The following is a 26,419-nucleotide window of genomic DNA, read 5'->3' on the forward strand; positions in this document are numbered from 1 at the left end:
GTGCATCGGTACGCTTCGCCTCAACTCGGCTTGACTTGGATGGTGTAGTGTGCTGAGAGCGACGAAGCGTTTGGTGGTAGACGACGTATTTATCAGTGAAATAGACAAGCGCACGACAACAACATAATAATGGAGCAACCTGTTTCGAAGAAAGCAAAGACTTCCGAAAGTCCATTTCAATCGAACTGGGAACTTTCGTATTCTTTTGTCTGTCGTGACGATAACGCCAAATGCCTAATCTGTGGGATGATAATTACGTGCGTAAGAAAATCTTCTTTTGAAAGACACTACAACAGACTACATTCAGAAAATTATTGTGAAATCATAGTAGACGTCAGAGAGAAAGAATTAAGGAAGTTGAAACATCTTGAAGAAGAGCAATCTATATCCACAAATGAGGTTTGTTCCAGTACTGTAGCATTTTCATTTTGGTTACGGGTTCTGCATTTTTTTAAAAATTATGTTTACATTCCTCTCAAACATGTATGTGTATTTCTAATTCACTTTTTTAATTTTTTTAATAACACTGGTAACCTTGTCCCATACAACTGAGCGTCTTCGCTCACCACACGTAAACATTTCGCAGTGGGAGAGAAACAGCAGTGAAGGTGAGGAACATGGAGACAGGTGTAGGGAGAGAGGAGTGGGGGGGACTGCACTCTGGTCAGCCAAGCGAAGTCGTCTTTTGCACCGTGCACAGTGCATGCACCACGCGCATGCACCCTGAGAGGCCCTGGTATAGATGGAACGACGTAGGATATATATGTATGTAGTTGACTCTTTTCATTTCAAACTCCAAGGGGGATAAGAAAAATTTTGAATGATCCAAAACTCTAATTAACCAAGAATGACTACTTTAACAAAAATATAGTACAGTACTACATAAATACATTAAATTTAATAATTAATTGAATGAATAATTATTATAGTATAATGCATTCTACCATACCTTAAACAGCTGCCATGTTGTCCTGTACTGTAGGTGAAAGTTTTCATACAAAAATATGCTGTATAAGCAGTAGTAAAACAACAGCATTTACAATATTTACACACAATTTAGCACATGTTACAATGCACTAATTTCATTCCTCACATAAAAAAGTTAGTGACTTTTGTTTGTTGAAGTTTGTTTAGTTTTATATGATAGACAAAATCTTTAATTTCATTTAAAGCTTGAAATGCCTCATCATAAACATTTGACTGGGCTTCAACAAATCTTCTTGAACTTTCTACCATTTTGAAAGCTTCAGATATGGTTGGTACAGGATCTTCTATGACGTCATGACTGCTCTCCCCTTCATTATTGGAATTTTGGAGTACTTCTTGCAGAATCTAGTTTCCTGTCAGATCTCCACATTCTGCAACTTTAGTTTCAACAACTAAATACACGTCATAACTGACATCAGTCACTACTTCTTGCCATCGCTCAGGTTCCACATGTATTTTTAGTTCTTCTTGAACAGTTTTGCATTGGCTTCTTTATTTTGGAAACCTACTTTACGGAAACAGTTTGCAGTTGTTTGCTTAAATTCCAAGGTTGACAACTTCGGGATGGGGGGAAGGGAAGATTTCTGATTTCTGATGGCCAAGTGCGGAAGTCTGTAGACAAGCGATCGTCAAGGTCATGCCGATCCTACACTCATTGACAGTCGCGGAGATAAAAGTTAAGTCTATTAACAATAGCAACTACCTGACCATAACTAGGAAGTTACAATAAAAATAGAGAATTCTTGGGAATTATTTGAAGGCTTCTGTTACTGTAACCATTACAAAAGTAACTTGTTGTAAAATCCTGACTTTGAATTATCCAAAGTTAAGCTTTAAGCTTTGAAAATTCAAATTAAATACAATTTTTTCCATTGGTTAGAATAGGAATTTCAAGGGAAATAAACTTTAATTTGAATTATCCGATTTTCAAATTACCCAGTGTCGAATTAACCGAAGTCCACTGTACTTAAAATCAAGTTTTGCTGATTATAATGGTGCTCATAAAATTTCTTGTAGTTTAATAGGGTCTGTTGAAAGCAATCCGAAAGTATTTCCTATATAATGGATTACATGTACTGTAAACTATCGATTTAACAGGCCCTAAAATAAAAGTTTGTGAAATCCTGAATCTTTGGAATTGTTTGTGATATCTGAAGCCACCTCTCTTCAGTTTAGTTTAAGAGTATAACTGTTAGGGTTTTCATTCTGCTGAAAGTAATTTTGAATATATAAATTATCAAAAAGAAAACCTATGGTAATGGAATGATACCTGAAAAAGGAAAAAAAGAAAAATAGAATGACATGTTCCGTTCTTGAAACAGGAGGTTACTCTGACTTACAGGTCTAGAATGTGGGTAAGGTTATTCTTATCTCTGAATTAATGCATTGTCTTCACCATTCCAGAGGTTTTTAGTAGGTTACCATTTATCAATAAAAATAATGTCTTAAAAATTACAGTTTAATTCAGTTCCTACTTTGCTCAGTCAAATTATTAACATATATTTGATCCCATATACAAAATATAAATAACAATAAAATTATGAATATAGTTCCACAAAAGGCGTTCACGTAAACGAAAAATACATAATGGAAAGTTAAAAGAAAACTATCCACCCCATTAATAACTCATTAGACAACTTAATAGTTTTCAAAAACAATTTAAATTACAATAATAATAATAACAAATCAAATTGTAGTGTAATTTGAATGATCTCAAATGTTGAGTAACAAACTGCAATGACATATATTTAGGCTAAGCAGAACTAAATTTCCATACCAGCTTTAAAAAAAAAACTAATTTGCAATAATAATAAACTAAATTTACAATAATAATAATAATAATAATAATAATAATGAGAGAGGTGGGCATTATGTAGGATAAAATCAATGACAGGTTTAGTTTAAGAAGGATGGTGAAAAGCTATCGGGGTTTTATGGTGGAAACAGAACCCAGAAGATGGAGAGGTCCTTTACCAGAGAAGCGGAAAAAAAGTGCTGATCGATGGGCTCAAGAGATACTGACAGGATGTCAAAGTTAGTAGACGAACAAGACACAGACACTGAAAATGAGATTGGTTGTTAACACACAGTCCATAGAGGCTCAATTTGAAAAGCAAAACAAAGTAATAATAATAAAAAACTGCAAGGGAAGAAGGAGGCTTTGGATTTGACCAAATGGTGGGAAAAGATGCTCCTGGAAATATATATTATGTTAATCGCATATTTTTACAATTTTTGCTTATGGAGTGCATCCTTTATCTGAGAGGAGTAGAAGTGTGTATTTTTAAAAAAATTGTGTGATTGTTGAAACGTTTAGAGAATTCATATATCTTTTTATGTGATTGTTGCTTGTTAAATATGTTAAATATTTTATTATTCCCTTGCTTCTCTGAGAAAAATCAAGTCAACACAGCAGTGGTGTTAGAAGATTGCGTAGTTCATTTTATACTCTTTTCTGGACAATAGCGCATTGATAAGAATATTTCAGTTAGGTAAATTATTTGGACACAAGTAAAATTTATCAGTTGACTATAATGTATTTGTCACATTCTGTTGAATGGCCAACAGCATGCCACTGGTTTTCTTGTAGGGTTTCACTGCATCATCTCTTCGACAGTTCAAACTTGCTTTACGGCCAACAACATGGCTGCTAGTTAGACACAGAAATTCATTGTTATTTAATTACGTTATTTAATTACGTGTTTTATGTCCAATAACATGGTTCTTGATTTAATATAACTGTTAAATTAATAAGTGTCGGTCGTTGGGGCCTCTTCTTGCAAAAGGATAGGAAGGAAGTGTGGGAGGAGTAACAACCTCATTTAAAAATTAAAAATAAAGAGGATTCAGTTGGCCTGACAGATAGCATCCTGTAAGGTGAAAACAAAGATAACGGCTTCTGAGACAAATGAGGATCGTTGATACCATCTCAACGGTAAGGAAGGCAGAAGAACCACTATGGAGCACTAATCTAAGGGAGTAAACCTAAAATCAAACATACCAGAGCTCACAACCTCATATGGTTGGGCTGTTTAAAGAATCTGGTCTCCTACTTCATTTTTTGTAGCATATCCAAACCCACCATATACCTTTTTGAAGCCAAACCTTTCTTGACCAACCTGACCATTCAGATCGCCAGCTACCGACAGGTCTTCATTGGGTAGAATATTCTGGAGGACACCTTCAAACATCATCTGGAACTCTCTCTTTTGTTTCCAGATTACTACCAGCTTGTTGAGCATATACAGTAATGATGTTCAAAGCCTCATTACGTAGCATGAGTTTGATGGCTAAAATTCTGTCACTCGCTCTCTTCACTTCTACAAGTTTTTCTTTTAAATTTTGCTCTAGAACAATCCCGATACCATTCTTCCTATTAGTGTTTCCCATATATATAAACTTAAACCCATTTCGTATGTCTTTTAATCTTGAATCTGCCCACTCAGCCTCATGAATGCATGCAATGTTGATTTTCCGTTTTGCTAGAGTTACGGAGAGCTCATAGCTCTTCCCTGTTAGGATTCCAATATTCCAAGTGGGAATTCTGATATTCTGAACTTGCTTTTTTTCTCTTACATTCAGAGTTGTGAGGTAGCCCTAGCCTTTTCCTTCTAAGAGCTACCATTTCTGATGTGACAAGAAATTTTTATAGCTGACTGCCCCTGCCTGGCGCCAAGCCGGATTGCTCTCCTTGACCTGGACACTGCCATTGGCACCAACAGTAGAAGCTCATGTAATGTTTTGGTAACAAGTGAACATCTTATTAAATTTGCATTTTAATCAAGTCATTAAATTTTGAAATATGTTAGTTTTGCTGAAGAACAGAATGATTAGTTCTCGAAACATGTACGAAGTATTATGAAATAAACATAGTGTTTATTTTATTATAGTATGTTTGGTATTGACTAGGCGGATTCCAATTAATTTCCTTAATTCAGACAACTCTTTTGTCGGAAATCACCCAGAACAAATCGTGCTGCTTTCCTTTGAATATTTTCCAGTTCTTGTATCAAATATTCCTGGTGAGCATCCCATACACTAGAACCATTCTCTAATTGGGGTCTTACCAGTGACTTATATGCCCTCTCGTTTATGTCATCCTTACTACAACCCCTAAATACCCTCATAACCATATGAAGATCTGTAACCTAGCTCAATGTGGATATTACGTGTGGCACTACTACTTGTTCTTCTTATTCAACTAGCGTTTTTTCCAGTTTATTGGGGTCTGCACATGGTATGGGTTTAGTCCAGTTTTACAGCATGGGTGGATATATTCACTATTGCATGCTTTTATGCTGTTTGGTAGTGTGAGAAGTAAGTAAACCCATGTCCTCGTATTCCTCGAGCCACACATCCAATGGAGGGGAGCTATATGTATCATTTTAACCACATACCAGCACTCCTGTCAATCTTAAATCTCTAGCAGTACTAGGAAGCAAACCTGGGCGCCTTAAGGACGGCAGCAAATAAGCGTTTAACTATTACGCAACAGAGTGCTGTGGTGTGTAGTATGTAGATGAAGAGAAGTATATTAAGATGAAGACAGACACTTAGTCCCCAAGCCAGTGGAATTAACCAAATGCAGTTAAATCCTCAGCCCAGGTAGGAATTAAACCCAGGGCCCTCTAAACCAAAGGCCAGGATGCTGACCATTCAGTGAAGGTGTTGGACAGTTGTGACACTATTGTAACAAATAACAGTAACCTACTACTCTGTAGTGGTGAAAATAAGTAATAGTCGGGGCACCGGGGTACTCGTGTTTAGGACTCATTTTGTTTTCAAGTAGTACTTTAAATATTCTACTGTATTTGTATGTCCATTATGATAGCTTATATGGTGAAAACTAATGAGAATGAGAGGCAAATGATTGGAAGTCGCCGTTCCTACGGAGTAAGTTATGTACAGGTTTTTAGATAAAACCTTTACGGAGGTATTTGGAAGTTAGTGAAACATATACTAATCATGAATATCTCTGTTATTTTTCCTTACATGAAATGTAAAATGTTGGAAATTCTATACTAAACAACTTCTGTTATGTATGGGTTTCCCATATGGCTAATATTAACAGAGAAATTTGACATTTCCTGTTTTGACCCCTTTAATATTACTACACCACTGTGTTATTATTGTTGCTATTGTAATGTGTAGGAAAGCTCTAATTATTGCTAAGTACATCTCATAACATAAGCACAATAGCATGGCATGATTTTTACTTCATAAATAAAAAATAAATTAATAAATCAGACGTGTGAAATACGTCAATGCGTATACAGTACATTTCAGACATAATAATAGCTAATAGTCGCCTGTGGTAAATAAAAACATATTATTGGTCTTATTAAAGATAAAATAGGTGGCCTCAAATTCACTGAAGTTATATGTGAAAATAAAGCCTTCTAGATTGAAATAATAATATCTATGTTCTTTTTGTTTGCTACTGTTACCTAGTGCTTAATTTATATTCATCCAATGTATTGTAATATTCCGACTTCTGTAAATTATACCAGTACAGCTTACAGATTTCATATAGTGCAATTAAAATGGACATAGAAGGTTTTGGTATTTGATTAATTTTTCTTCCCAATATATTTAATCTTTATTGTGAACATCTATGCAAACGTTATCTAAAAACCATGAACAAAGTATGGGTTCAAGGAATTAATTTTAAAACATTTTGTTCAAATATATATACTTATTGAACGAATCAACGAGTTCCCGCAATTACGGGTTGCCACAATGGACAAAGTAAAGCATATCAGGATACAGAATGTTTTATCCATCAGAATACACTATCGGGTGTATACGTGGTTAACTGCAAAATTTCCTTTAGGGAGCTCTTTACCATTTTGTCAGAGGTTTTCAGGAAGCTAAGTGGTACTTGTCTAATTTCATCAGTCTGAAAAGCATACACGAGTGTAGGACTGACTGCTTCGTTCAAAACAATGAACTTTTGATCTGCCTTTAACAAAGGTGAGGCTGTAAGTGCATCTAACTTCTTGTGTAAGATTTTTAAAGAAGAGTTTGCCTCAAAGGTGAGCGTTTCATTAAAAGTGACACCAAGATATCAAATTTCTTCTCTTTCTTTAATAGCACTCCGTCCACGAGCTTCCCCTTTCGTACATATGCCCACATATTTGTTGGCATTTATCTGTAGACTGATTTCCTGGAACAACATGATAGCAATGCGTGTCATTTCAAGAGCTGCTTCCTTATTTTTGCCAACAATGACGAAACCTATAATACTAAGAGGGGGCAATTCTGCAGAAACTGCTTTGATGAAATCTGTCGCCAGGTAACACAGTGCTGGCGATAATGGCGATCCCTGCATAAGTCCTCTTAACAAGTGAATTGGCTTTGATTTACCCTGAGTAGTTTAAATTTGTGTTGTATTGTCAGTCTGTAGATTGATGATTAGTTCCTTCAATTCAGATGGAAGTGGCTCAGCAGCTAGTGTTCGATTTAGGAGCTGATGTCCAATGTTGTCGAAGGCTTTTGATATCATAGGTTATAATTTTCATTTCCGTGTTAATATATAACTAATATAATAGAGTATGAGGGATGTTCCACCATTCAGCACAATGTAAAATGTTTGAAATTTAATAAGTGAAGACCTGTTTTGACTTCCTTGGGGTCATCATCGTTCTTGTAGATAATTAAGTCAATGGGAATCTGATAACAATCATCATGGGGATTGCCTACATACATCTCCATAGGTTGACAAAAAATCATGACAGAATTATACACACATTGGCAATTGCCTAAAATACTTATCAATAGGTTGTCCTAAAACATATAACAAATTATGTACACAATTACATGAAACACTTGGCACTTTAAGAAAGATCTTGGATCTGGGTTAAAAGTATACTGTCGTGTGTTTGTAGAACACCGAACAGACTTGTCAGTCTTGTTACAATCAACTTGAAAACATGTGAACCAGTTGAAATAAAACCTAATGACAAATTATATTCACACTGACCAGAACACTTAGCATTTTAAGAAAGTTCTTGGTTTTGGTTTAAAAATACTGCCGCGTGTATGCGGAACACAGAACAGACTTGTTGGTGTTATTTCAATCTACTAGAAAATATATGAACTAGTTGAAATATATACATTAACATGAAACGCACACAATCATATGAAACACTTGGCACTTTAAGGAAGTTCTTGGATCTGCGTTAAAAATACTGTCGTATGTTTGTAGCACACGGAATAAACTTGTCATTCTTGCTACAATCGGCTTGAAGATATGTGAACAAGTTGAGACAAAACCTAATGACAAATTACACACACAATCACATGAAACGCTTGGCACTTTAAGAAAGTTCTTGTATCTGGGTTAAAAATACTGCCATGTGTTTGTAGAACACGGAACAAACTTCACCCCCCAATTGTAAATATCTCTAAAACAAATTTTAATGAAATTGAAATATGAAGCAGAGGTCCAAAATTCAATTGGAGTCCACAATCCAGATACAAAGAATTAAACACCCTAGTTACAGAAACGGAACTCGTGATTAGTAAACTCCGCACACATCATCAAGAAGAAATTAGATATGAAACTAGAAAAAGATTAAAGAAACTAATTAACAACCAAAAGTAACAAACCTAACAATAGCTCCAACCAATGCCAACAAATCAATCAATTAAAAGAGAGAATAAAATCTAACAATCTCATAGTTACACAAGCGGGCAAAAGAAATACCACCGTCATATTAGACAAAGAAGACTATATCAATAAAAACACCAACTTTTTTCAAGAAGGAAATAACAAAACAATCAAAAAAGACCACACCCAAAGAATAAAGAAAAAATGAAACTTTTAATTAAGAACAGTTCATTTATTCTCAGTGAACAAGATTCCAGTAAATTAATAAACATGAACTCCAAGCTTCCAACAGCAAGGGCACTCCTGAAAATCGATAAAGAAAACACCCCAATAAGACCAATAGTTAATTTCAGACCCAGCCTTACCTACAAACTAACTCAATGTATCCAAAGATTCCTCAAAAAACACTATGTCCTTCAAGCAAAAACTTCCATTAAAAACACATTAGAATTTTGCAACAACATCAAAAACCTCTAAATTCAATCTTATCATTCACTAGCATCTTTCAACATCAAGAATATGTACCCGAGTATTTCTTTAGAATAGACCATTTCCATTATGCAAAGTAATTTGCAACAACATAGTAAACTGAGTAAACTTGAAATAGAAGAATTCATTAGTCTGGTTAACTTTACATTTAATAAGAATAATTTTATTTTTAATAGAATTATACATCAACAAAACGGCCTCCCAATGGGATGCCCCGCATCGGGCATTATGGCAGATATTTACCTAGACCATCTGGAACACACACACATCAGCAAAATAAAACACATTTTTTTCCGGACTAGGTTTGTCAATGACACCTTCACAATTTTAGATGGAAGACACACCAACAGCCTAAATATTCTTGAAGAGTTGAACAAACTGAGTGCCCATATACAGTTCACATTAGAAACAGAATCCAACCATTCTCTAAATTTTCTGGACTTAACAGTCACAAGAGATCAACACTCCCTCTCCTATGACATTTACAGGAAACCTACACGAACTATCAGTACTGTAAAACAAGACTCAATCCACTCTAGCTCCCACAAAAAAAAAAGCAGCCTTTTATAGTTTTGTCCACACGGCTTTTAATACTTCATTATCTCGTTCCAACCAAAAAAAAAAAACCTAGACACCATCAGGGCAATAGCTTATTCTAATGGATACAACAGAAGGTTCATTGACCAAATTATATCTAAAATTCAAAACAAACCTAAATCTACTCTTATTAAAGAAAAGAAGCAAAAGGACATTTTTTCAGTTTTTACCTTCAATAATGATTCTGTTTACCAAATAACAAACCTATTCAAAATACACACGGTAAAAATAGCATTCAGAATAACCAACAACAATCGTTCACATGTCCACAATCCAGGGACCGTGAATCAATCGGACAAATTTGGCAAATCAGGCATTTACAGATTACAGTGCTGGTCTTGTTTAGCAAGCTACATTGGACAGACCGGAAAGAGCTTTAACACCAAGTACATCGAACATATTGATGAAGTCAAACATAACAGACATTCAGCCATGGGTCTACACATGCACGAGTTGAATCATAAATTTTCCGACATAGACAAGGGACCTACAAATTATTGAAACCATGGAAAAGGGACCTCTACTCAATATCAAGGAAATGTTTTACATATCGTTAGACCAACAACTCAATTTTAATCATAATCTGAATGAATCCACCAAAAGAGCAAACATTCTTTATGAGGCCATTCATCTCCTCAGCCTCAAGACATATCTAGGGAGAACAGCTCGACAACGAATCACTTCCCCACTCTCACACACCCCCTCCACTACTCAACGAACCCAAAGCAAGGCACCACTCTTCCCCCCCACCTCTCCCCACCTCCCTCCCCTAGCCAACAATAAGCACCACACACAATAACACAGTCGAACAGAGCACATCCCACTCTTCTAACGGCAGGTCAACGTGAGCGGGAACAGCATGAGTAAGTACTATTTAAATCATTTAACAGTCTAACCCGAAAACAGACGTAAGTTTCTCATTTCTTTTCCTTTTCCTCAGACATCCACCTTCATTGACACAGTGCCATATACCAAGGCCATACCATCGTCATTTCAACAACAATAGTAGACGACAGTTTCTACTTTAAAAGCAGATGTTCCAAAACGAAGAATGTTCCCCCAACCCCTCAGCCAATTTAAATCTACTAAATTCATAACATCAGCTCTCCACAAGACCACCAAGTTTGTTCCATACTGTACAAAAGCACCGCAATATTACATAAACTAGAACAAAGCAATTTCTATATTTGTCATATGTTTCACTGTCAAACGTGTTTTATTTCAAATACTTCAAATTAATTGAAACAAGACTGACAAGACTGTTCCGTGTTCTACAAGCACATGGTAATAATTTTAACCCAGATCCAAGAACTTTCTTAAAATACCAAGCGTTTCATGTCAGTGAGTATATTTTCAACTAGTTAATATATTTTCAAATAGATTGAAACAAGACCAAGAAGTCTGTTCCGTGTTCTACAAGCACATGGCAGTATTTTTAACCCAGATTCAAGAACTTTCTTAAAGTGCCAAGCGTTTCATGTGATTGTGTGTGGAATTTGTCATTGTGTGCGTTTCATGTCAATGTATATAGTATTTCAACTAGTTCATATAATTTTGAGTAAATTGAAACTAGACCAACCGGTCAGTTCCATGTCCACAAACACACAGCAGTGCTTTTAAACCAGAACCAAGAACTTTCTTAAAATGCCTAGTGTTTCATGTAATTGTGTACATAATTTGTTATATGTTTTAGGACAACCTATTGATAAGTATTTTAGGCAATGGCTATTTTGTGTATAATTTTGTCATGATTTTTTGTCAACCTATGGAGATGTATGTAGGCAATCCCCATGATGATTGTTATCAGATTTCCATTGGTTTAATTATCTACAAGAACTGATGATGACTCCAAGGGAGTCGAAACCGGTCTTCACGTAATAAATTTCAAACATTTTACATTGTGTTGAGTGGTGGAACATCCCTCAGGTAACATCTTGCTTTTCTGTCTTCGCTGTCTTGAGGAGTCCTCTGAGAATGGAAGTAATTATAAGGCGTCCTGGCTGGTCGTTAAAGCCTATTTGGTGTTCACTGAAAGTTACAAAGGAGCGCAAATGCTGATCTATTACCCTTTCAATAACACGTCTAGTACCGGGCGAGTTGGCCATGCGGTTAGGGTCGCGCAGTTGTGAGCTTGAATCCGGGAGATAGTGGGTTCGATCCCCACTGTCGGCAGCCCTGAAGATGGTTTTCCGTGGTTTCCCATTTTCATACCAGGCAACTGCTGGGGCTGTACTTTAATTAAGGCCACGGCCGCTTCCCTCCCACTCGTAAGCCTTTCCTATCCCATTGTCGCCATAAGACCTCTGTGTGTCAGTGCGACATAATAGGAAATAGCAAAAACAGAAAATCACGTCTAATTACCGAACAGATTGTTACCTGTCTCCAGTTCACAGACATTCAACATCGCCTTTCTTATGTATCAACACGGTTTTAGCACTCTTTACACACTGAGGTATTTTGCCTGTTGAAAACATTTGAGTCGCAATGATTGCTATGATTTTGCATATTGTGTCGTTGCTGATGACATGTACTAAGACAATGTCAGGCCCAGGAGCAGTGTGTACTGCAATTCAACGCGTTGCTACGGAGATTTCTTCGTGTGTGATTCTGGGACTGTATGTTTCATCTAACTCTACAAGGTCTATGTCAGTGATTTTGGAGCAGTAAACATGCCTTGTATTGGAATTTTCAATAGAAAATAAATCGGAGTAGGTAGCAAATATTTTGGAAATATTGATGTTGCAAGATTCAGATTTAGGATTCAGTACCCTGCGCACGGCTTTCCTTCGCTGTTTGTAGAACTGAAACTGAGTGAGCTGATAGTCATATTTAAATTTTCTTTCTTGGTGTTCTCTCTTGGTCGCACGTTGTGGATTCAAGGACTTGCTATATATTTTACCTTGATGTCCGAGATGTTGTTTTCTTTTGGCTTTGTAATATTTCATAGCAGGGTGTTTTGGACCAGGTAAGAGATACACAGTATTTTTACTCTCTAAAATTAGCCTTCATTAACAGTCTGCCAGTTGTGCCCTTCAATGGACCAACTGTCCGACTCATTGGCTGAATCGTCAGCGTACTGGCCTTTGGTTCAGAGAGTCCCGGGTTCGATTCCCGGCCGGGCGGGGGATTTTAACCTTCATTGGTTAATTCCATTGGCTCGGGGGCTGGGTGTTTGTGCTGTCCCTAACATCCCTGCAACTCGCACACCACACATAATACTACCCTCCACCACAATAACACGCAGTTACCTACACATGGCAGATGCCGCCCACCCTCATCGGAGGGTCTTGCCTTACAAGGGCTGCACTCGGCTAGAAATAGCCACATAAAATTATTATTATTATTATTATTATTATTATTATTATTATTATTATTATTATTATTATGGACCAACTGAAGACCTGTCCTTAATGTTCTCGGCTATCGCAAAATTGCAGCAAAGTGGGGTGCCTAGTGTGATGAACAATGAACAGAAATCTTACTGTGTGATGGCATGTCAACCGTGGAAGGGGAGGCTTTATTGAGAACCAATTTCTTGGCCACAGTCATCACATGCCATGAAACTTGGTTCCATCATTGGACCCTGAGTCAAAACAGGAAAGTGCCTAATGGAAATATCCTTCAAGTCCAAGACTCAAGGCCAAAGTTGAAGCAGGTGAGGAAAAGTTCATGCACCTCATCATTTTTGGTCAGCAAGGCATTGTATATGATTATGTGGTGAAGAAGTAACTGTTACTGCTGAGTATTATTATGAAGTACTGAAGGGGCCACTCAAGAAGAAAATTCTTGCTAAACGATCAACCGTTGCTTAAATGGGATGGATCCTTCAACAAGACAATGCGCCGCTCATTGAGCCATCAAAATTCAAGAAACAATCACCGCGTTGGACATTGAAGTGATACCACACCCACCTTATTTGCCGGACCTAGCACTGTGTGATTTTCACCTATTTCCTACAGCAAAAAATAGGAGCTCCGGGGTTGTCATTTTCATAGAGATCAGGAGTCAAACAATACAGTTTTAAGTATACTCATCACCGAGCTCGATAGCTGAAGTCGCTTAAGTGCAGCCAGTATCCAGTATTCGGGAGATAGTAGGTTCGAACCCCACTGTCAGCAGCCCTGAAGATGGTTTTCCGTGGTTTCCCATTTTCACACCAGGCAAATGCTGGGGCTGTACCTTAATTGATGATGATGATGATGATGATGATGCTTGCTGTTTAAAGGAGCCTAACATCGAGGTCATCGGCCCTGTACCTTAATTAAGGCCACGGCCGTTTCCTTCCTACTCCTAGTCTTTCCCTGTCCCATCGTCACCATAAGACCTATCTGTGTCGGTGCGACGTAAAGCAACTAGCAAAAAGTATACTCATCAGATTATCCGAGAAGGGCTTTGGGGAGTGTTTGGAATAGTGGTCTGAATGCTGGAACTGTTGTATTGCGTCCGAGGGAGAATACTTTGATGGTCTGTAAGTGAATGTGAATAAAGGCAGCTGGTACTTGCCAGTAGTAAAATAATTCTGGTTATTTTTTATACCCATTGTACAAACAACAATCTGACTTCACTCTAATATCATTATATCTACACTGGCTGGGAAGCTGCTTGTGTGGATCAATACTTATAGGAGGACAAGAGTTGTATATATTAGTTATTATTTTAACTAAGAAATGTGACATAAAAAGTTTTTCATCAATAGTGATATGCTTTTACAATATTTAACTTGTTATAAGAATTACATATAATGATGCCGTATTTAAGCTGAAAACTAGCCCCTCTGCAGTGTAATCAGACCTTTTCACTCTTAGTTATATGGACCTTATAATCTCTTCCATGTTAATCCTTTTCTCCACTTATGTGAGTATGAAATTTTAACATATCCAGTTGTATCCTTTTTGCTGACAGCTAGTTCTGTTTCCTTCCCTCTGTGTTTGTCTACACTTTAGTCCCATTTCCCGATATGGGGTCTAGGATGAGGAGATGGGAATTTATATGGCATTTTTTATGGCTAGATGCCCTTCCTAACATCAACCTCAGTTGAGGAGTAAATGAAGATGAAATGAATGATGGTGAATGAAATTGGATAAAGAGGTAAAAGTAATCTGCTGTGGTCTATGAATTGGAACTATCCCGGCATTTGCCTGGAAGTGAAAATGGGAAGCCACAGAAAACTATTCTCAGGGTAGACGATGGTGTGATTCGAACCCATGTGTCTCCCGAATGCAGAGCTTGGCTCCATAACAGTACCGTGTTATTGCGCAGCCACTCCCCGCAGTCTGTTTCGTTGTTTATGTAATCCCCTTCAATTCTGATAGTGCTGTATGAAATTATACTTAATTTGCCTAGTCATTTTACAGTTATAACCTAGATAAATTTATTTAATTCTACTAGCTTCTTGTTATTGGATGAATAAATCAAATAACAGAGTCGGGAGACATTCCATACAGATGAGCATCAATTGAGATTTTTCCTGTACTGGTTTGAACCACCATATTCATTGCTGTATTTCCAATGCTTTTTTTTTTTTCCTCCTTCATAACTGACACTAGATTAGTTTTTTTTTTTTTTTTCTAAAGAGGCTTTCAACTGTTAGGTTGTGTGCATATAGTGCAAGGTAAAGTGATGTTAAGTACAGAGTAAAAATGACCAACTGGATACCTGTGAGACCCAAACCCATAGTTTTAGGATTTCATGTTTGTTGTTTCACCAATTGAGCTATAGCAGTCTTGCCACTGTTATTTTGAATATAATTTGAGCTTTTGGTCTGGCACTACTACTAGCAAAATTGTAGAAAGCATTAGTCACCTCCTGTGGGCCATTTGATTGGATGCTTTAACTTTCAGGACCAAATTATACTCTAAATATGCTTTCAGCTGTTAAATTGTTTGGAGTACATATAGTAGTACATTCCAAAGAGGAGACAAATGCATAGTAAAAATTACAAACAGGACACTGGTGAGACCCAAACCCACTCTATACTATGATCATGAAATCTAAATATTCAACTCATAGTCCACACAGCACCACAGATGAAAATATTTTTGTTGTTTATGTCAGTGTCATCACAAATAAAATGCCACAATTGCACTTGCATGATTTCAAAGACTTGGTTAATGAACTCTTAATAAAGAAATGTTGATCATTTTTTTCTTCTGGGCACATCCTCATTTATGGTCAACTGTTATTTACCTAATTTTGTATATTCAACTAAAATTTTCATGGAAGTTTACATTCCTAAAATATTTGTAAAACCTAAAGTAATCTAGGTGTAATTTTCAGATTTAATTTCAAATTTCCAAACCTTGTTTTATGATTTCTGTATTACTTTGAACATCTTCTGTACTGTTGTTGAATACTTCATCGTCACAGCTGTCAGATTTAGGACTGTTATAATGTTGACTGACATACATGTGCTTTGTATTTGGCTTATTGCATAACTTACACCTGAGAAATTTTCCAAGGGTACAGAACAACTTGGCTTGTATTTAGTGTTCAGGATGAAGTGTACATTTTTCAATAATTTTTGAATGCTTAGTTTGGAAGCTTTTATGTTATTCTGTAGAAATACTGGTTTATTGTTATGTGTATATACTTGTGTACTGTCTCTCTGTACTGGGGTTGTGTTCTTGTGTTTTGTCTGTTTTGTTTTAGACCTTGTGTTTTCTATTTGTCAACATTTTTACAATAACAGGTAGGAACTTAACACATAACTTTATTTCTATTTATAAACTTAACTGTAAATGCATAGGAACTGTTTAAGTTGTTATTTCAGTTATAAACTTAGTGTGGAGTGAATCTTTGATTATTTAGCAGTGTTCTCATTTTCCTATCCTGTGGAAAACCTGAGGACATTTGTCAGCATATTGCATAGGTGTTCCTCTGTCCTTCGTGTGTTTTAAATGTTGAAAATGTTTGATTTACTAATTGTTCAGGTATCAACACCCTCATCAACATCATGTCTCGATTTGGCAAAAAAACTGAAACAGAATCAAACATAGCGCACAATGAACGCTTAGAATTTCTGGGGGATGCTGTTGTGGAGTTCATCACTTCCATCCATTTGTTTTTTATGTTTCCTGACCTAGAGGAAGGTGGTTTGGCTACGTACCGAGCTGCTATAGTGCAGAATCAGCATTTGGCATTATTATCCAAGGTATTGTTATTTATCTATTTCTTCATATATCTGCAAGTAGCACATTATACTTGAGTTGAAAACTTTACTGTGATGAAATTATTTCTGAAGGATCCAAACTACCGTATTTACTCATGTATTAGACCCCCTTGCGTATTAGATACCCCCCCCACCCACCCCTGGCTTTTCGAGACGAAGAAAAAAAAAATATCCTTGCATACAAGACCCCCAACATAATTCATCAGAGAACAACAACAATTCTGCTTTGAAGTGGATACAAGTCTTATTGCAGCTCTGATGACATCGCACAAATTTGTAAATAGTTTCGTCTGTACGACCTACACAATGAAAACACGTCTAAGTCATGCGGTACTTCTGTGTTTCGTAGTTAAGAAATGTCCGCCTCCATAGTTTAGACCTACTGCAACTCTTATGACGTCGCACAAATAGGGGAATAGCTTTGTGTCCGACCCACGCATTCCAAGCATGCATCAGTTATGCTATATGTATGTGTTTTGTAGTTAATGTCCGCCAGCATAATGGTTAGCACAATTAGCTGCCGTTCTTGGGAGTCTGAGTTCAATTTCCGGTACCGTACTACCAGAGATTTACGAATGGTAGGAAAGTTGATATGCGGTAAAAACGGTACATGTAACTCCCCTCCACTAGGGGTGTGTCTAAAAGGAGCTGCACCACTTTGGGATTAGGAAACAAGTTTACTTAAGTTAAGAAATATTCACAGTTGTTGCTATTTATATAGCAGGCGAGATCATTAAGAAAGTGATCATTTAATATCTGACAACTCGTGCCAATATAGGTATTTTTTGGAAAGCCGTAAGTTTAAAACGTTATGAAAGCTATCCAATTATAACGATTGTTTTACTCTCCAATGTACCTAACAAATAATAATAATTTTATGACCCCACGTACTTTAAACGATTCTCAGAGACGCCAAACAAAACATACTAGGGTATGCATTAATAAAAAGAAATGGAGACAACGAAAGTATAAAATTAAACATTATGATAATAAAACACATTACCGCCACACCTGTAGATATCCATAAATGCGGCAAACTTTCCTGTTATTTATTTTTATTTCCGTCGCTTTGGGCCAATGACGTTAGATGTTAGGCCTCTTTAAACAACAGTAATCATCTTTCCGTCGTGGAACATTCGGCACTATCCGGGCAATAGCATACCTAACCTAAACAATGCTGTCTCTCTTATCTCATGTACAGCTGTTTACGTAAATCCTGATGGGATAAATGTAGAGAACAAGCATGATATATACTTTAAAATAAGGGTCTGGGTTTTAACAGCCGCAGTTATCCATAGATTGTTTCCAGTCAGTATGCGGAATTACAACTCATAACATACGCTAGTTATCAGATGCTGGTGACACGCTTTCTACAGCGTGGCTTTATTCGGAAGGAGTGGCTTCTGTTACACATACACCAACAGAGAATATGAGAGACCATCTCCAGAAACTATTTGGGAATAGTTTCACACTGTTTAGACTCTGTAGTCAGGAACTAAAGTATTTTTAAAAGGTTCAAAAAGACGGAGCCTCGTATGCTCTCGATTGCAGTGCTGCAGTGTTACTTAGAATGATGACACGCTGATAGCAGGGAAGTTGGCGTTGCAAGACGATAATTCAAATGAAAGCAGTAATCAGGGTTACTGTGTAGTAGGCCTACTACTCAACTGATAGACAAATGACTGGCCATTAAGTTCTTTTGTATCAATATTGTATAATATGATCCCTTATCCCATTCCTCTACGGGGTCGAGTATGAGATGAGACAAATCTTCGTAGCAAGTTTTTACGACCGTATGCCCTTCCTGACGTTAGCCTCATCAGAGGAATTATTGAGATGTAACTAATGACATGATATGAGTACTGGTAACAAAACAGACTATATTTACTTTATATGTAGGCCTAAAAGTCATGTATGTTCACCATGTATTGTGTTTTTACATTTAGAAATACTGCCTTCTGTTGAAAATAGCCAGTATAACTCAAATACATTAATAAGTTTGTTAAAGAATAGTGTAGAATGTTTAATGTTTACATGTACAATTTTTAGCTCTTTATTGCCTAGTAGTCATGTGTTCTGAGCACAGAATTTGAGGTTATCATATATTAGACCCCCCCTGTACTATGGGGGGGTTTAATACATGAGTAAATACGGTATGTAATATGAAAGGAAAGTGACAGAATAAACCATAGCTACTCTTACTTTGTTACTGCCAGTACATTACATAGTGTACTTCTATTTTGTTGCCATTTAATATACTGTAGTTATTTTGAAAATATGAATGTTGAGCTCTTAATCCATTCCCAACAGTTCTACCATCAGGTGTCATGGAATTCACGATGGGGACCATGCACTCAACATTCCAGTGGGTGATGCAATACCTTCAGTCCATTGCTTTCACCTATGAAAAACCATTATATCCCAAAAAGTGCTTGTCCGATTTGGCAGCACGTCATTGAATTTGCTGCCCAATTCTTTGTTGTGTTGTTTGGTGAAATTAGTATACTATATTCCTATTTTTTTAAACTCGGTTGCTATTGGTTTCTCAGTAATTACATACGTGTTGGAGATAAAATGGATAGTATTTTATGAGCCCTTTACTAAATTTTAAGTGTTTGAAAAATGAATGTCAATATATGTAATGGATCAGGCAGTATTTGAGGTGGACATCTTAGCTGAATAACCCTGTATAAAGACAACAGAATTGGTGACAAAACACCGCCCTGAGCCACACGTGTTTCTGTGTTTTGTCAAAAGATGATACCTGGTTTTGACAGTCACTAAGATAAGACTTCACATAGGATAACACTAGTCTGAAAATTTAGACTTCATCAATATTGTCTACCACAAACCTACTACGCTGGCGTAGCAGGAGGAGAGGTGATACTCCCACGTGGCGCATCCCAGGTGGCGGATAGGGGGGTCCTAACCGTCTTGCCGGCGGACTTGAGGGAAATAAAATACCTCTCGCGAACCAAACACACTACCCCTTGCAGGTGGGGGACGCACATGTAGAATAAACCCGCGGTATCCCCTGCCTGTCGTATGAGTCGACTAAAAGGGGCGAGCTAGGCGTGGACATGGATTGCGGTCTGGTATAATGTGTTGGACCTCCTGTGGATGGGAGGGGTTGAATACATTCACATGTAATCCCTGCCTGTTGTAGAAGGCGACTTAAAGGGTCGTGTGGCCATGGTCCCCCTCTTTATTTTTTTATTATTTTTCCGAGGGTCAGATGTAGACCATTCAAAATTTTGATGTGCGTGCTGCCCAGAGATGGGCCCCTTACGTGTGCGATTACGCCCAAAAGCCCACAATTAACCGCCCAGGACTCTTGCGGGTGGGAGCGCCAGTACCTTGGCAGTAGTATCCGCATGACAATGCAGGTCCCCGCACAGCTGAATGCCAGAAGGACATAATATTATTAATTATTTTTATTTTTTCCTCTATATTTAGTGTTCTGTACACGCTATGGGGTACATGCTATTGTGGGTGACTCGAGGAAGGGAGTCTTAGGGCTCACTGCCTCAGTCATCCTGTATTCGGCATCGTCCAACATCGGACCCCGGGCAGTACCTGCTATGATCAGGTGGGTATTGCCTTGGCTGCTTGGTTCGGCTACAGAGACCCCTGATCGGAGGGGGTGGCATTCGGGGAGAAAGTTTTTGGGCATGGCTTCCAAACGAAGTCAGCTCTCTCAAGGTGGTCCCTCATCCAAGTCTTCAACTTTTGCTTCGCTGAGAGGTTCAACTCCCTGGAAACATGCGCAGCGTGAAGGAATGGGATCCAGCTTCCCTAGGTTTCCGGTCGCTACCAGAACCGATGGGCACGATTTTAAGCTGGTGAAGTCGATCCTTTTTAGTAGACACATCGAAGGCGTCTACGGCGAACTGGAGGACCTAAAGAAAATGCGCAACGGTAGTTTCCTTATGAAGACTCGTACAGCACTGCAAGCTGATCAGTTGCTTAAGTGCGACCACTTTGGCGAAATCCCCGTCAAAGTGGAAGAGCATAAGTCCTTGAACCTGGTTCGTGGAGTCCTCTTTCACCGCGACCTTATTTTGAACACTGACGACGAGTTGATGGAAGACATGAAGAACCGTGGCGTGACACACGTCCGGCGCATTAACGCACAAGGTCAACGGTGAAGACATTGCCACTGGTGCCTTCATTGTCTCTTTCATGTTGTCAGTGTTACCAGAGAAAGTCAAGGTAACAACTTATCGTTGCGATGTGAGGCCGTACATCCCGCCTCCTATGCGATGCTATCAATGCCAGCGATTCGGACCTTTGGTATCTCACTGTTCGAATCAGGCTGTATGTGGTACATGTGGACGAGCAGCTCACAGCGCAGAGGAGTGCACAGCTCCATACAAGTGCACTAACTGCTCCGGTTTTCATTCTCCTCGGGATCGGAATTGTCCAACATCTGAGTGAGAAGATCCAGGAGATCAAGACCCTGGATGGTCTTTCCTACCAGAAAGCGCGCCGCAAGTTTAATTCTACGAATACACCTGCCCGTACACTCGACTATAGCTTGATAGCTGAGAGTCTTCCAGGTTCTTCTTTCTCGACATCGTTACCCGTGACGATCGCTGCGCCCAAGGCGACTGTTACTCCTCAGAGCAACATCGCAAAGAGTAAAAGCTTGAAGTGGGGGACCACCCCATCTTCGACCAACCAGAAGTTCCCAGCCGGCACAGCAAGGGGGAAGGCTAAGTCTTCCCCCACTAAGAGGTCGGCGAAGGCCATGCCCCAGCCGGCGGAGGCGGCATCGTTGACCAGGGCTGGGAAACCATCTCCCAACCCGTCTAAACAAGAAAAGAAGGCGGCGAAGAAGAGCGCCCGTGCTGAGGGCTCTCGCAGTTCCTCTGTGAAGGACAAGTTGTGCCCCCCATCTGGGGGGTATGAGTCTGCGTCAGGAGGTACTCCTGCTCCCAAACCTGTGCGCTCTCCTCGTAGGGGACCTGCTCGCCCCCGAAAAACGTTGAAGTTCTGGGCGGCACCCCCGCCATCTGTTGATGACGGGATGGATCTACAGATGTAGATGTAGATAGTGTTTAGGCTTGCGAACATTTTGTCGCTCATAACCTAACACTCCTTTTATAGTCCACACTATGGCACTGTTACAGTGGAATTGTAACGGTTATGACAGGCATCTTGCTGAGTTACGTCAGCTCATTAATGAGTACGCAGCGAGTATAGTCTGAATTCAGGAGACCAACTTCAGACCTGGTCATCATACGATCTTGAGAAATTTCAGACTATACTCGACAGAACGATACTATGCTCACCGGGCTTCCGGTGGTGTTGGCATCTTTGTACGTTCTGATACCTACAGCGAAGAGGTTCCATTAAGAACCCCACTTGAGGCTCTGCCTGTCATAGCAACAATGTGTAAAGTTTATTTTCCACCAGGCCAGCATCTTAACATAAATGATGTCGCTGATCTTATAGATCAGCTTCCACCTCCCTTCCTCTTATTGGGCGATTTTAACGCCCGTCATCCCATAAGGGGCTCTGAGACGCCTTGTCCCTGGGGAAGAGAGCTGGAAACATTAGTAACAGAGCTGGATTTATGTATTCTGAACACAGGGGAACCAACTCATTTTAGTGTACGTTATGGCACATATTCTCGCGTAGACGTAAGTCTATGCAGCCGAACGTTGGTTCCACTGTTTTGGTGGAATACACACGATGATCTCTGTGACAGTGACCATTTTCCCATCATCCTTACTTTGTTGAAACATAAATCCGTCGAGGCTCCCCCTCGATGGATTCTTAAACATGCTGATTGGCCAAAGTACACATCACTAGCTGTCTTTAATGACAATATCAGGCGGACCGTCGGCGAGGAAATAACTTACGTCACCCAAGTTATTCTTGCTACTGCTGAGGAGTCCATTCCGTTCTTCTCGGGGATTCCTCACCGAAAACTCGTTCCTTGGTGGAACGATGAAATAACAGCAGCCATCAAAGAACGCCGTCGAGCTCATAAGCGTTACTCTGGCCAACTTGGTAACATTTAAGAAACTCCGCGCTAAGGCGCGAGTTCTTATTCGACAAAGTAAGAAGGCTTCGTGGGAGAGATATGTGTCATCTATAACGTCACATACTCCATCATCTCAAGTGTGGACGAAGCTTCGACAGATTTCGGGTATCTAAGGATCATCTGCTGTACCGGGAATTTCCATTGCAGGCAGTGTTGCCACTGACCCTCTCGCGATTGCTAACCATCTCGCTAGTCATTTCACGGATGTCTCTGGCTCCGGGAATTACCATCCTGATTTTCTTCCTCTGAAGCGGGAGGCAGAACGTCATCACCTTAGTTTTGCTACCCAAGCTTCAGAGGACTACAGCGTGACCTTTACGGAGTGGGAACTCTGCAGCGCCTTAGCGCTTTGCAAGGACACGTCTCCTGGACCGGACAACATCCATAACCAGATGTTGAAACACCTTAGTGATGATAGTCTACTATATCTCCTTCGTGTGTTCAACCGAATCTGGATAGAGGGTGTTTTTCCGTCTCAGTGGCGAGAGGGCATATTCATTCCTGTCCTCAAGCCTGACAAAGATCCTAAGTATGCAGGAAGTTACAGACTGATTTGTCTTACAAACTGTCTGTGTAAGCTATATGAGAGGATGGTAAATCACCGACTCGTGTGGTGTCTGGAGAAACAAGGACTCTTGTCCGAGTACCAATGTGGTTTTCGAGCCGCTCGCTCGACTACTGACCACTTGGTATGCCTGGAGAGCTCTACCCAGGATGCATTTTTCTGCAAACAGCACTTGTAGCTGTTTTCTTTGACTTGGAGTAGGTCTACGACACCACATGGCGATATGGAATCCTTTCAATCCTCCATCAATGGAGATTCCGAGGTAACTTGCCGGCATTTATTGCGAATTTTTTGTCCCTCCATCTATTCCGTGTCCGAGTAGAGAGGACTTATTCGCAATACCATGTTCAAGAAAATGGAGTCCCACAGGGATCGGTCCTTAGTGTCACTCTGTTCGCGATTGCCATAAACAGTATTGTTGCTGCTGCTGGCCCAGCAGTAATACCATCCCTATATGTGGACGATTTTGCTCTGCACTATAGCTCGTGCAGTATGGCAGTCGCAGAGCGACAGTTACAGCAAGCTATTAGGAGGGTGGAGCAGTGGACCTTAGAACATGGCTTTCGGTTTTCTGCCGCAAAGATCTCTGTTGTCCACTTTTGTCATCAACGTACGCTTCACCCCCATCCTGAGCTTTATTTAGGAAATGTCGTTCTTCCAGTTGTTGACACTTGCCGATTTCTTGGGCTTCTTTTTGATAGTAAATTATCGTGGGAGCCACACGTGCGGCAGTTAAAAGTGCAATGCACTAAGAAGCTTAATATCATGAAGTTTTTTAGCAGCACTTCTTGGGGGGCTGACCACGCGGTGCTCCTCCGATTCTATAGGGCACATATTTTATCTCGACTAGACTATGGCAGTGCACCATATAGCTCAGCAAGACCAAGCATTCTTGCGAAGCTAAACAGCATCCACCACGGCGGGGTTAGGTTGGCGACTGGAGCTTTTTGCACAAGCCCCAATTGCCAGCCTCCTCACTGAGTCTGGTGTGCCGCCTTTACACCTGAGGCGCCATTAACTCTTACTTACGTATGCTGCAAATTTGCGACAGATGCCACTTCATCCAAGCTATCCTTGCGTGTTCAACAATGGCAACCGTTTGCTGTACGCTGCTTGCCCTTGAGCGACGCGGCCGGTTGGGATATGCTTGGATAGCAGTTACGAATTGTTTGACATACCTTCGGTTCCTTGCCTTGTCAGACAACCAAGTGGGGTACCTCCGTGGGTAGTTCGACGACCTGAAATAATCCTGGATTTGCACACTGGCCCGAAAGGAAACACGGACCCCTCGATATATCGGCGGTTCTTCCTGTCCGTTGTTGGCCGCTATCCAGGTTCAGTTGTCGTCTACACGGATGGTTCAAGAACAGGTCCGAAGGTGGGTTGTGCGTTCATTGTTGACAATGAGAGGTTTCATTTGCTCTCCCTGTAGTGTGTACACAGCAGAGCTCTATTGCTATGTGTGAAGCTCTGCGGCATGCACTGTCCAATGGACGCCGACACTTTCTTCTGGTTCTGACTCCTTGAGTTCGCTACAGTCTATTGATACTTGTTTCCCTCGACACCCTCTGGTGCAACGGGTCCAGGACCTGCTGGCCGGGTGTTTGGATTCCGACACCAGAATCACTTGTGGCTCCCAAGCCACATGGGCATAGAGGGCAATGAATTAGCAGATAAGGCTGCCAAGGAGACAGTTACACTGCCCCCGTTGCCTTTCAAGGTTCCAGCAAGTGATATTCGCTCTCAGCTGAGATATCTGGTTATGTCCCATTGGGAGATGGAGTGGCAGGCCACTCCTCTTGCAAATAAGCTGAGAGCGATAAAAGGTACAACGAAGGTATGGCAGACTTCCCTTCGGGCTTCGCGGAGAGAAGCTGTGGTAATATGTCATCTTCGGATCGGCCACGGTATCCTGACTCACTCCCATCTATTGAAAGGAGAACCCCCTCTGGTGTGTACTTGCGGCGATCATCTTACCGTGGTACACATCCTTACGGAGTGTGTGGACCTGGTCGATCTTCGCCATAGTCTTAACCTCCCGAGTACCATCTCCCTTATCCTGCGTGATGACGAGCAGTCAGCAGACCTTGTCATCCGCTTTATGAGGGATAGTGGTCTGTTTTATCGTGTGTAATGTTGTGTTTTGTGCTAGTGTATTTGTGTCAATTGCGCTTTTATCCTGTTGACTTCATTTTAGTTTGTGTTGCGCATTTTAATGTGTTATTTTAACATCTAATGTAAATTATGTATATACATTTGTACTACCAGGCAATGCCTTATTCCTTTGTCTCCTATATTTTCTCTTATTTTATTAGAAACGAAGGCCTTGCGAATTAGATCCACTGCTGTTTTAATCCCATACTCATTTTCTCATCATCATTTTTTTTAAACTCTTGTCAGTGGATACATTTTAAAATTTTAAATATCATATACCTTGTCGTCCATCTCGTTCCATCAGGGGCCGATGACCTTCGATATTAGGCCCCTTAAAACAACAACAATCATCATCATCAATATTGTCTACATCAAATAAAGTATTTTAATAGACCACTGATGCACTAAATCAGATTTTTTTTCTTTATTCTTTTTTTCCCTATCACATAGGAATGTTGCAAATTTGCAACGACTATATTTTTGCAAATTTATGAGGTTTTATTAAACATAAATATTTAGAACATCCATTGTTTTTTTTTTAACCAGTTCTCTAAAATAAAATACGGACCAAATGAATCTAGGGCAGTCTGTTGAAATATGTATTAAAATGTCGTTATGGTTCACAGTCCGGCTCCATGGCTAAACGGTTAGCGTGCTGGCCTTTGGTCAGAGGGGCCCCGAGTTTGATTCCCAGCAGGGTCGGGAATTTTAACTATCACTGGTTAATTTCACTGCACGGGGGCTCGGTGTATGTGTTGTCTTCATCATTTCATCCTCATCACGACGCGCATGTCG

General features: G+C 39.6%; 1 protein-coding gene across 1 annotated transcript in view; it reads left to right on the top strand.

Annotated features, from left to right (window-relative positions):
- The window catches only part of drosha (ribonuclease 3 drosha), a 295,969-nt gene that overhangs the window by 165,455 nt on the left and 104,095 nt on the right, over positions 1 to 26,419 (top strand). The window contains exon 14 of the mRNA XM_067146934.2: positions 16,615 to 16,835. Coding sequence (XP_067003035.1) covers positions 16,615 to 16,835 — 221 coding nt within the window. The remainder of the gene's footprint in view (positions 1 to 16,614; positions 16,836 to 26,419) is intronic.

The sequence above is a fragment of the Anabrus simplex genome, chromosome 5, assembly GCF_040414725.1.
Source record: "Anabrus simplex isolate iqAnaSimp1 chromosome 5, ASM4041472v1, whole genome shotgun sequence".
In the NCBI taxonomy this organism is placed as follows: domain Eukaryota; kingdom Metazoa; phylum Arthropoda; class Insecta; order Orthoptera; family Tettigoniidae; genus Anabrus; species Anabrus simplex.